General features: G+C 40.1%; 1 protein-coding gene across 3 annotated transcripts in view; it reads right to left on the reverse strand.

Annotated features, from left to right (window-relative positions):
• VGLL4 (vestigial like family member 4) overlaps positions 1-12,668 on the reverse strand; it is a 175,878-nt gene that overhangs the window by 16,970 nt on the left and 146,240 nt on the right. Inside the window, exon 1 of one of the 3 annotated variants that reach the window (XM_023498189.2) lies at positions 12,455-12,603. The exons of the other annotated variants lie outside the window; for them this stretch is intronic. Within the exon in view, the coding sequence (XP_023353957.1) occupies positions 12,455-12,468 (14 nt within the window). The 5' untranslated portion in view covers positions 12,469-12,603. Of the gene's footprint in view, positions 1-12,454; positions 12,604-12,668 lie in introns of those variants that run through there. 3 annotated transcript variants of the gene reach the window in all.

Raw genomic sequence — 12,668 nt, forward strand, 5'->3', positions numbered from 1 at the left:
CTCAGGGGTTCAATGATCCAAGGCAATCCCAATAGACTTTTTTCTGAATTCCAGGCCCACTTTTCTAACTACCCACACAGTGTATGCACCTGGACAGTCCACCTCCACCCCTTCACCCTCAACATGTCTGATGCTGAATATATAATCTTTCCCACTAAAGTAATGGTTCTTCATCTTTTTTTATGCCATAAATCCCATTATCTGGTGAAGTCTATGGCCTCCTCAGAATAATGGTTTTTAATGCATAAAATATTTAGGATCACAAAGGAAAACAATTATACACAAATTAAAGTTATATATATTTTTTTTAGTTCAATAGATCTAGAATCTACAAGACCTCAGACACTTGTGTGACCTTGGGCAAGTCAACTAACTTATGTTTGCCTCAGTTTCCTCAACTGTAAAAGGAAGATCAAAATAATAATAATCCTAACAAAAGCAATAATAAGTGCCCCCCAGGAATGTTATTAGAATCAAATGAGATAATATTTTAAAGCGTAGTAAGCATTATATAAATATTAGTTATCATTATGATTATTATCTGCACATTCAGTCAGTCATTTGGTCAAATATTTATTAAGCTCCTACTATACGTCAGACAAGCTAAGTGCTAGGGATACAAAAAAGGGGGGAGGAAGGGGAAAATCATCCCTGTTTTTAATAGAGCTCACATTAAACTTCCTATGTTAGAAGTGTTATTTTTCCTCTTTCTCTCTTATCCAATCAGTTATAAAATCTTATGTATTTATTCTGTTTAGATATCTCTCATATTCATCTCCTTAAACACAGCAAGTCTTGAAAGAGAATCAGCCTACCAACTATATTTCCCTTTGCTCAGTTCCAAAGGACTGATTCTCTAGGAATTATGAAAGAAATTCCATTCAAATTTGCTTCCTGAAATAATGCTTGCCATTATTTTGAACTCTTAATAATCATCAAGAGATAAAGGCACACAAGTACCACTAATAAAGATGTCTTTGAAAAACAAAGAACAAAAGGCTTGATGCTGCCAGAGAGAGGATGAAAGCAGACCATCCCGATAAATTTGCAAAGTGAAGTCCTCTCTGGTCAAGCGTCATAAACCCCTACAGATGCCAGGGCAGCTAGATGGTATAATGGATAGATTACTGACTTGGAATCCGGAAAGCTCATTTTCCTGAATTCAAATCTGGCTTCAGACACTTCCAGCTGACCCTGGACAAGTCACTCAATCCAATTTACCTCAGTTTATAAATTTATAAAATGAGCTGCAGAAGGAAATGGTCGACCATTCCAGTGTCTTTGCCAAGAAAATCCCAAATAGGGTCATGAAGAGTTAGACACAACAGGACACAGATGACAAAGAAGGATCAGTGGCTTACTCATGGCCACACCACTAGTTAAGATTTCAAATCTAGATTTCCCAAGTTTAAGCCAGAGCTCTTCTTGTCACAACACTCTGCCCTCTGTGAATAATACACAAACCTTATTTTTTCAAATGTCACAACTGAGGCTCAGTCTGGTTAAGTAACTTTGCTCAGAGTTAACAGCTCTTTAATTGAAGGCATATTTTGCTTCCTATCACTATGGCACAAGTGATTGTACTAAGGATAAACAATTCCCATTTCTAATAATGCTTCAAGGTTTACAATCCATACAGCACATAGTAACTCTGGGCAGGGATTATTCCAAGTCTCCTCCACGCTTCAGGAACATGATGTCTCATCTTGGAACTTCCCTCAGTTACCTGGAATAGCCTTCTGCCAGGCTCCTAGAGCCTCCACTATGTGGAGGAGAAGAGGCTGGCCACCCCTATGGCCTTCTGTACCAGGAACATCTCTCCTTCCTCCCCAACTCTCTCCTTTTACTCTCTCTTAAGGACAAGAACTTAATAATTCCTTCTTTTTTCCCCTCCTTCTTCTCTCCCTTCTTTTTTTCTTTCCTTTGTTTCTTCTTTCTTTCTCTTTCCTTTCTTCATTTTTTTCTTCCCTTTTTTCTTTCTTCCTCCCTTCTTTCCTTCTTTTCTTTCTTCCCCAGCCCTTCGTCCCTCCTTCCCTCTTTTCTTTCCTTCCTCCCTCCCTCCATTCCTTCTTTGTTTTCTTCCCTCCTTCCTCCCTCCCTTTCTCCCTTCCTTCCTATTTTATAGCTTTAAGGAGGTCAGATGACTTGCCAGTGATCTCAGAGTTATAAAGTAGCTGAGCTATGATTAGGTTGAGTTTTGAGTAGGATCATGGTAACTGACCCCAGACATCCATGTCCCCTCATTTTACATTTGGGTAAACTGAGTCCTAGAAAAAGAAAGGGGCTTGCTTGAAGTTACCCTTCAGTCGGTGGCAGAGCTGGGGCCAGGTGCCCTAAGTCCTGCTCTAGCTCTTTTGACTGTATACCTCTTAAGTCCCATTTTAGAAAAAGTAAGCTAGCCCTCTCTGCCTCCATGAAACGTGCCTTCCATGGGAAACTTCTGGTGCAACTCCCCAACCATAAACTTCCCCCCGAAAGACTTGTGTGTAGAGATTTCTGAGAGGAAGAAAAATATTATTGTATGTGCAAGTTCTGTCTTCCTCTGCTGTTAGGCTGGGCTACTGCAGTCATTTCCAACCCTCTCTATGTTAAAGCCAGGAACAACAGCAATAATACCATGTGGCAGTAGCGCCTTGAGCTCCATACATCAATCAGCGGGCAGGGCTGGGTGCCGCCCTCAGGTACCTTGGAGATCTCCCATAGGAGCCCAGCCCTTTCCAGGCAAATAGAAGCCAGACTAAGCAGTCCTTGCTGCTGGGCTCAGCCCCAAAGGGAGGGGGGGCAGAGGCTACTGGTCCTCCCCCTAGGTGGGGAAGCTCTTCCAGACTCGTCTGAGCCCGTTGCTCCTGATGACGACTTTGTTCCATCTGTTTTAGCTGCTCAGAGACTCCCTGATTGTCCCCTGCTAGGAGAGCCAAGGTCATGAGACAAAGGACCTCCCAATTCATTTGTTTGCTCATTCAGTCAGTGAAACGCAACTGAGCATCTACTATAATATGCCAGATTCAGGGCTCTACATTTGAATAAATGAGGCTGTTACTCAGAATAAAGAGGCTATGAGAGGCAGCCGGCCACAGCAGGGAAGAGGTGGAGCTGGAGGCAATACCTCGGAGTCAACTCCCTTAATCTGTATAACTCCCAATGAGAAAATTGTGGCCAAGTGACATGATACCCACCCATCACCTGGGTGGAAGGTGTCAGGAGCACAATCTTTGATTCCAGAACTTAGATGCTTTCATTCATTCAATAAACTCTGATTAAGCACCTACTACGTGCCAGGAACTGTGCTAAACTTCTTTCTACTGTACCATGCAAAGAACATTATACAAGGAATAATGGAACCAGGACTCTTGTTCAGATTCTGATTCAGTACCGTGAACTTTTCTTATTCTTAATCTACTCATCCATAAAAGAGGAAAGATGGACTAGATAATTGCTAAAGTTCTATGACTTAAAACTCCAACATTTAAATAATTTGCTCTAAGGATCCAAATCTATCTTCCTATAATTGTTTGGGAAGAAGGAAGGAGGGCAAAAGCATTTATTAAACACCTACTATGTGTTGCACACTCTGCAAATCTTATCTTATTTGATACTAACAACAACCCTGCGAAGTGCGTGCTATTATTTTAATTTCCATTTTATAGCTGAAGAAAAAGGTTGACAGCACACCCAGAGCCAATTTTGAATTCAGGAGTCTTCCTGACTCCAGACCCAGTGCTCCATCCACTGCACTCCCCAGATGCCCACAGGAAGAGGAACAAGAGAAACATTAAGGGATGTGGAGCCCCTTAGGCTAATGTGCATGTGCTGGGGATGAGGGACGATTAGTTCTTGCTGGCAAAAAAAGGTGGTGTAAGGCCAGGGACTGTCGGAGCTGGTTAATGCCCATTTCCACCTCAATATCATGAGGTGCTTTTGTCTGTGTTGAAGCTGGCAGGTCACTCCAGATCAATGGCTTTCTTCTCCCTCACTCAGCTCTACCTGTACTTCAGGGGAAAAACATGGTCCTGTACTAAAAGGATGAATAGGGCAAGCTTCCCATTTCTTTGCACTTAACAACAGCATGGACAATTCAGTGATTTTTTCTTTTCTCTCTTTTGGGCAGGATGAGGGGGAAGGGAGCAAGGATGATGTCACGAATGGGGATTTGCCATACAGATTTCTCTGAATTCCTGCTCCAGAACTTGGCACTCAGTCATTGCTGTCTTTTAATTCAATTTAATTCAGCAAATATTTATTAAGCCCCTGCTACGTCCAAAGCACTCTGCTAGGCACCAGAGATACTGCAACTTGTCCATGCCCTCGAGGACCTTACATTCTAGGAAGAAGACCCCAGATATAGAAACAAGTGTATCTGAATTCTGAAGAAGATGCTCAGGAGACAGGAAGCTAACTCCAGGGAGGGACCGGGAAAGGCTTCAAGAAAGATGGAGGAACCACTGCTGAGTTTCCAAGGAAGAGATGAGGAGGAGGTACATTTATAGATGCATGGGATAGTTTACAGACATGAATGGAACAGAATGGGGAGGGCTTGGGTTGTCACATTCAGAAAATGGGGAGCAGTCCATGTTTCCTAGAACAGAGTTCATAAAAGAGAGGATTATGAAATACAGTTGGGAGCCTTAAATATTAGTCAAAGAAGTTTGTCACTCATCATATAGAACTCAATTTCTTAAACTGTGGTTTGTGACCCCATAGGTCTTGTAACTGAATGCGGGGGTTGCAAAATTATTATCAGTAAATGTTTGATATGTATTTCTGTTTTATATACTTATATAGCTTGGTTCACATAAAATTTTTTCAGGTGAAAAGGGATCACAGGTGGAAAAAGTGGAAGAAGCCCTGGGCTAGAGGAAGTGGTACAGTGGACAGAATATTAGATTTAGAATCAACTCATAGTTCCACCTATGTAAACATGAATTTCTCAGCTTCAGTTTCCTTATTTGCAATAACAATAATAAGAGTATATAAACAATGCTGTAATATTTATATATTGCCTTAAGGTCTTTAAAACAACCCTGGGAAGTAGGTGCTATTATTATTCCTGCAGCATGCAGAGGAAACTGAGGCAAACAGAAGTTAAGGTCACACATAAACACACAGCTAGTAATTGTCTAAGGACAGATTTAGACTCAGGTCTTCAATCATTCTAAATGGGTAAGATGATTAGCTGATTTCTAAGGTCCCCTGAATCAATGATCCTTTGGGCCACTTAAGTTTTTTAAGCACAGGTATAGCATAGTTACATCTCTGCCTAAAAAAGGTGACTTTGGCAGCTCTGTGAAGGGTATAATCTGGAGAGAAGAAATTGGAAGAAGGAACTGATTAGGGAGCTCGTGCACTAGTGCTGGCAAGAGCTAGGGAGGACTCAGCAGTGAGGAAGAACTGCTAGGAATGTGCCCCAAGGAAATTATTAGCAGAAAGAAAAAACACACATAAAGAATAGAATATTATGTTGTTATTATATTATATACATGCGTCTCTCTAAATAAATATTCAGGGTAGCCTTATATGTGATAACAAAAAGCTGGAAACAAAATACTCGCCACCTTATGATGGCAGAATGGCTGAACAAATGATAGGGTATGAAGAATTCAGATAACTGTGGGAAGATGGGAATGAAGTGATGTACAGAAAAGAAAGCAGGGCTAAAAGCCTAACACTGGACAACTACATGCAAAGTCAGAATGAAAGGGCAATGAAGCCAGCTAAAGGCAACAGCCAAGCTCAGCACTGAACTGCCAAGGTCTCAGAGCACATCTCTCTGTCCAATTAACAACCTAGCCACTCGTATCAGGAAATATGTGCACATATACTATGTATATATGTGTAACACACACTATAAATGCATTTATATAAATGCATTGTCCAAATGCTGTGAACACAGCAGGTGTTTATTATGCTTATATGTATATATATAAATGCAACTATATAGACATACATATTGTATACAGATGCCTGTACTGTACACAAACAATATATGTATTGAATACATATACATATGTATCTTATATATACATATACATACTTATCCCTGTATATATTCATTATATACATTTATACCTATACAATAGATATATTAATATGTATTATCCATGTATGCATATGAATATATATATATATATATATAAATGTATAATACACATATAATACCTATGCACATGTATATGTACTGTGCCCAGGGTCACATAATGTCTAAGTATCTGACAATTAGATTGAAACTCAGATCTTCCTCATTCTAAATAAATGGGTTGATTAGATGCTCTCTAACGTCCCTCCCTAGTTCTAAATCTATGATCCAATAAGTTATTTAAGCTTTTTGTAGGTATATGTATATGTGTGTTTAATCATTATATTAATATACACAACCATATAATTCCATACATATATAATTAGATCCATATATGTGAATACACACACACACACACACGTACACAGACCCAGTTAAGTGTCTCACCTGAGCGTCAGTGCACATCACTAATCATCGACATTTCAGACTGGATGTCCCAGAGACACCTGAAATCCAGCAAGTCCCTCACTGAGTTCCCCACTTCCAAACTTCCCTGTTACTGCCAAACTCACCCGCAAGCTTTCCACTCTGGCATGATCCTTCCCTCCTCACACCCCTCACCCCATTGTGTCCCATCAGCAGCCAAGCATCTCTCATAGCCAGCGCTTTCTCTCCACTGACACCGCTACCAGCCCAGCTCAAACCTCATTACCTCTCCCCTTGATTACTGCAACAGCCCCAAATTGGTCCCAAGGCCAAATCTCTCTCCATTCTAGGTCTATCCTACACGCTGCTGCTGCCCAAAGAATTTTCCTTCATTGAAGATGTGATCATATGATTCTCTTACTCAACCAATTCCAGCGGTTTCCTCCCACATTTGGGATTTTTAAAAAATCAAGTCCTCTTACCTTTCCAGACTCAGTTGGACACTACTTACATTTATTAAGCACCTATTATGTGCCTGGCACTGTGCTAAGTGAGGGAGATATGAGACAAAAAACAGCCCTGCCTTCCTCCATAAGCTAACAGTCTAAAAGGGGAGCCAGGTTACACATACACACACACCCCTTCCTGCCCTCTTCAGTTCAGTCAAACGATCTGTTCCTCATCTCCTTATTTGTCTCCAAGCCTTTCTAGTGGCCGTCCCCCATACCTAGAATGTATTCCTCCCCCCTCCTTCCACAGGGCATGGTATCCGGTTCCTCTAGGCAAGTCACAACTTTTGTTTTATTTTCCTCACCTATAAAATGGGAATGATAAAATAGTATCTATGTCCAAATGATAAAATGATAAAATATTTGTAAAATAATAAAATAGCCAACCACAAAGTGTTCTGTATGTGCTGGCTATTATTATTGTTGTCACCTCTCCCTCTTTTCTTGTAACACACAGTTCAGGTACCACCAAAAGCATGAAGTCTCTTTTAATTCCCTAAACTACTTCCATCTATTTCTATTTATTCATATTATATTTAGGCTATACTTTTTATATGTACCTATCTCTCTCGTTAGAATGTAAACTCCTTGACAGTAAACTGTTTCATTATTTGTTCTTATATTTCTAATGTCTAGAATAGTCCCCGGCATGTAATAAATGGGTGATAGTTCAGTAATGAAATTTCATACTTTAGAGTCGCTCATCAGGAAGATGAGGGGTTTAAATTATTTCATTACTACTGACCAAAGAATATTATCATCAACTCAAAGAGAAGACCAATTCCATCCTGTTCCAGAAGAAATTGTCAGCTAAGCTATGTCCAATGCCTGAAAATATTCACAATATGACATTTGTAAAATCTGAGTAATTCTAAGAACAACAGCAATAATAACTGATGTTTATATAGTTTTAGAGTTACAAAAGTCCTTCACACTTGAGCTTTTACACATATATGTATACATACAGATACTAATACATATATACATATATGTTCATATGGTCCTTCACTATGTTCCAAGAGCTAGTTAATAATAATAATAATAACAATAAAAAGTATTTATATAGCACATCCTATGTACCAGGCACTTTACAAACTTCTCACTGGAAAGATAAATGTTATTATTCCCGTTTTAACACTTAAGGAAACTGAGGCAAAGTGAAATAACCTGCATAAGATCACTCAATCAATAAGTATCTGAGGCTAGATTGGAACTCAAGTGTTCCTGCCTCTAAATCCAGTGCTCCAGCCACACTCTCCCTACACCCGCTTAGATCCCCATTAACTTGTTCTTTATACTGAACCCAAATCTGATTCCTTATAATGTACATTCCTTCAGTCTTAGATCTGCCCCCTCTGGTAGCAACACAGAGCAAATCTCTAGGACAGCCCTCCATAAAAGTCTCCTTCAGATGGCTATTAGGGTATCCTCTGCTATCCTTTCTATGGTCTAGCTTCTCAATTCCACAACCTCCTGCTTCACTCTCTCTTGGAGGCATTCTGATGTTCCACTGCCCCCCTTTTTAAGCAGTCACATCATACCAATGCTGGTTTCACACTGAATCTGTGTTCATATTGAAATGCCCCCCCCACCTTTTCCTTGATCTATACTTCTGAACCATTAATAAAAGCCTGATATACGAGCTAAGAGGAAACAAGAAGATGGGGTTTGTTACCCAAAGAAAACAAAGCAACGGGCAAACTTTCTCCTACTGTTTGTTTTATTACAAACAAAAAAGAATTCTGCTTACAAGTGGCCAACAGCAACCATCCCAAGTTTCTAAGCCCTCCATGAGAACAAATCACATGAAATAAAAAAGATGATGTGTTTCTATAGTACTTTATAAACTACAAAGCTATAAATGTCAGTTACTATAGTTATTAGCCAGCACTTACATATTCATAGTATGTTGATGTTAGAAGGTGGTTTAAAATTATCAACTAACTTAATGTGAAAAGTTGATTTAACAAATGGAAGTGATTCAACAAAAACTTAACAAAGCCCAGGAAACAGGTTTAGGAAAAACCATCGCCACCTTCTCTTTGAGTAACTTACTTTGTTGGCAAAGACCAAATAACAGAGCTGCACTGGAAAGACTTCCTAGAACTGAGGACAGGACTCACTTAGCCATTTTCGAGTTCTAGGACATCATTGAGGCCATTCAGGTTCTCTAAGCTTCAACTTCCTCATGTGTAAATTGAGTATAATAATGCTTTTCTTACAGGATTGCTGCATTTTATTATATTTTATATTATGTAAGTATAAATAACTTTTCCCTCAAATAAAAGCATATTTTGATGTACAAATACTTAAACATAGAGTTGAGTTGGCTAAATGAATCACTCCTATATAAAAATGTTGGTTCTCACCAGAGGACCACAGCTTCCACTAGTCTTGGGGCAATTTTAGCTACCTGTTTAGTTGGGTCTTTAAAATGATAATAATACACCTTATAAGTTTTCTATACAACAAAATATTTTATATGTGGCTCTGTAGTAGGATCATCAATTTAAGTCCTAAGGGAGGGAGTGGACTGTGATTGCCTTGATGTAGGGAATTCTTAGTTAAGGAAGCTCCTGCTACTAAATGGGTCTCAGCATCTTCTCTGTGACTTAGTCTCAGAGAAGTTAAGTGGTTAATCCAGGTTAACACAGCTAATATGTTTTAAAGGCAGAACTGGAAGCTAAGTCTTCCTGGCTTTAAGGCTAGCTCTTTGTTCACAGTGACATGCTGTCTCTTTTTCTACCTCAAAATAAGGATTACTTTACATTTCACTTGTTGAGAATTTGTGTTTACTCAGTCAGACAGGAGCTGGGCTGAATGCTGTTTCTGCAATATCTACAAAGACAGGGCTTGCTGACCAAGTCAATTAGGCAAAGAAAGTTGTAGAAGGTTGTGTTTAAATTAACTGACAGAATAAACCAATTTCAATAAAATGTCAAAGTATATATTTACATGTAAATACTGGATATGTACCTTTTCAGATGCCTTATCTCACATTAAAAAAAAAATGTAAGGACTTTGGGTTTTCAAAGGCTGAGCCTCATGGAGCACAGCAGATCCTGGCAAACTAGAAAAATACTGACTGAGAACAAAATTCAGATGGAAGAAGCTCATCACTAGGTGGGCTTTAGGGATACTAATGTTTTTGGCCACAGACTCTAGAAAACCTTGTACCAAGAGGGCTGATGAGCTAGCTCTATACCCACAGGCATACCCACAAATACAAAACCAAGAATCCTTGAAGAACTGAAGCATGCTGACTACAAATAAATACAAATAAATCTTAACTAGAATAAGTACCCTAGAGACTCCTCTAGACAACACAGAAGGCTTGCTTCCAGTTATTTAGTTTCCAGTATTTGAAAGTAATAAAACTGAGTTTAAAAAAAAAAAAAAAAAAAAAAAAAACAACTCATGGTCTTAATCTATTCAGGATGAACTTCCCTCAAGGTCCTAATTAGTAAGTTCTTACTGTACAGTACTATTCAATCTAAAAGTGATTTCCTGGCTGGCGAGACCAAAAAGGCTTTTTGGTAAAACAGGAGGGAAAAAATGGACAGAGGCGGAAAATCTACATAATTTTGGCTTTTTTTCAGTCAGGTAGGTGAAGAGAGCTCTGGAGTCAAAAAGACCTGAGTTATTTAGGCTGTCCTAACCTTTTCCTTGCCTCTTGGACAGCATAGTTGAGGGAATTAAAAAGATCTCAGAGGCAAAAATCACTTCATTTCCTTCTTTTCTTGACACCTTTGGCAAATCATTGATGGAGAAGGAAGTTGAAATAATAGAAGAAAATTAGTTTTTGATGAACTGGAGATTTTATTCTCTTCTATTCCTCCTTACCATAGAAAACCTGAGATCTACTGTTATCTTGGGAATTACAGTATCAGTTCCCCAAAAAATTATCATATCAATTCTCAGCTTTTGACAAAAACAGTCCAAATGTTTTCTTCAGGGAACTGCTCCTGAATGTAATTTTGAATTTAGGGTAAAATGCAGGACATCTTGGAGTTGTGAAAAGAACACTGGGCTTGGAAATTACTGAATCCTGGATCTACCTCTGGCCCTTTCTATGACCTTGAGAAAGCCAATTCACCAAGAGGCTTCAAGTTTGATAAAAGGATTAAACTAGATTATCAATTAAAAAAAAATACCTTGGCCTCCAAATCTTATCATCAAAAGACAATAAAATTAAATTAAATTTAAAAAATTTTATTTTTTTGTTGTTATATCAGCAGCTTAGCTCACTCAATTCATCATCACACATTCTGAATTTGACACCCTTGGTTTTGTTCAGTGGGGTCCTATTCTTCTTGACCCCAAGAGTCATGTCACCCCAATATTGTCCTTGGGATTTTTCTTGGCAAAGATACTAGAGTGGTTTGCCATTTCCTTGTACAGTGAGCTACTTTCAAGCCCTAGCAAAGGATCATTCTTGAGTTCTTGTTTTCACCCTGAGACTTTCAAAATTAAATTCATCCGAAATAGGTTAATGTTAAATAGGCATCCTTTCATTGGCTCAACCTGAGCCAAGAAAATGTTTCTCAAACGATGAAAGAAAAAAAAAAAACTACCCTAAAATTCAATTGCACCTATGTGTACAGGCATGTGTGTTCACTGACACCCAGTGTTCAAAAGCACATAGTCAATTACTTCATATCCATTTTAAATTCAGTTTTCTCCCCCCACAAGAGAGGGGGAAAAGTAGTAGAGGGCTCCATGCTAGAGAGTTACTAAGTTGCAGGCCCACAAAAAGCATTCATTTTCCATTAAATTCGAGAGATCTCTCTATCTCTAATTGATCCTACACTCTGAGGCAACTACGGAGAAACAAAATTTCCACTGAGGGAAGTGGTCGAATAACTGAGGTCAGAACCTTGAGACTTCAATTGTAGCCAAGTGCTTTTATTCCCCCCTTGTAATTTTCTTGAAGAATAAATACTCAACTTAAAACATAGCCCTTTAGGAGGAAGTCCTGGCAGCTGGAAGGAGCAGAGAAAAAAAGCACATTGTTCTCCCCCAAATCAGCCGCCACTCGAAAACTATGCCCCATTGTCTGGGGACAGTCACATGATAGCCCGGCCTGGCAGTAACATGTCAGCCATCACCTGAAACTTTGTTACTCCCAATTCATTAAGGAAACAATTACTCAGTGGGTATTAACCCTTGCGAGTCACAAGGGCTGTCAGTCCGTAGTCCCTGCAAACACGGCCCCGGAGCCAGAGCCCGGAGAGCCGCGGAGGGAGGGGGAGCGCCCGCCCCGCTCCAGCATCTCTGACACGGCCCTGATGCCGGAGCCAAGGTGCACGCAGCCAGGAGGGGACGGAGGGATGCGAGGGAGAGCAGCCACCGCTGTCCCTCCTGGCTAACAAACTCATGGCCTGACTCCTTCACAGCACTTGCTGCCTCATCGTTTAAATTAATTGCAGCTGAAAATACAAGGCTGCCATCTGGTTTGAAAAAGCAAGGCTAAGGGAATGAAATGAAAGGGGGTTTGGGTACTAACCTCACTTTAATCATTGCCAAAGAGCATGAAGACAGCCCCGCGTCCTCCCACAAGAAAGCCTTGGGCCTCACAAACTTGGCAAGCCTTCTCCTGCACAGAAAGGCTGGGGAGGCCGCGGGCCCGTCAAAATAAAAGTCCCGGCCGCCCGGCCCTTGCCCCGCTGCCCGGCCCCGGCCCCGGCCCCGCCGCGCGCCCAGCAGGGTCCCCTTCGGCC

This window comes from Sarcophilus harrisii, chromosome 1 (genome assembly GCF_902635505.1).
Source record: "Sarcophilus harrisii chromosome 1, mSarHar1.11, whole genome shotgun sequence".
In the NCBI taxonomy this organism is placed as follows: Eukaryota; Metazoa; Chordata; class Mammalia; order Dasyuromorphia; family Dasyuridae; genus Sarcophilus; species Sarcophilus harrisii.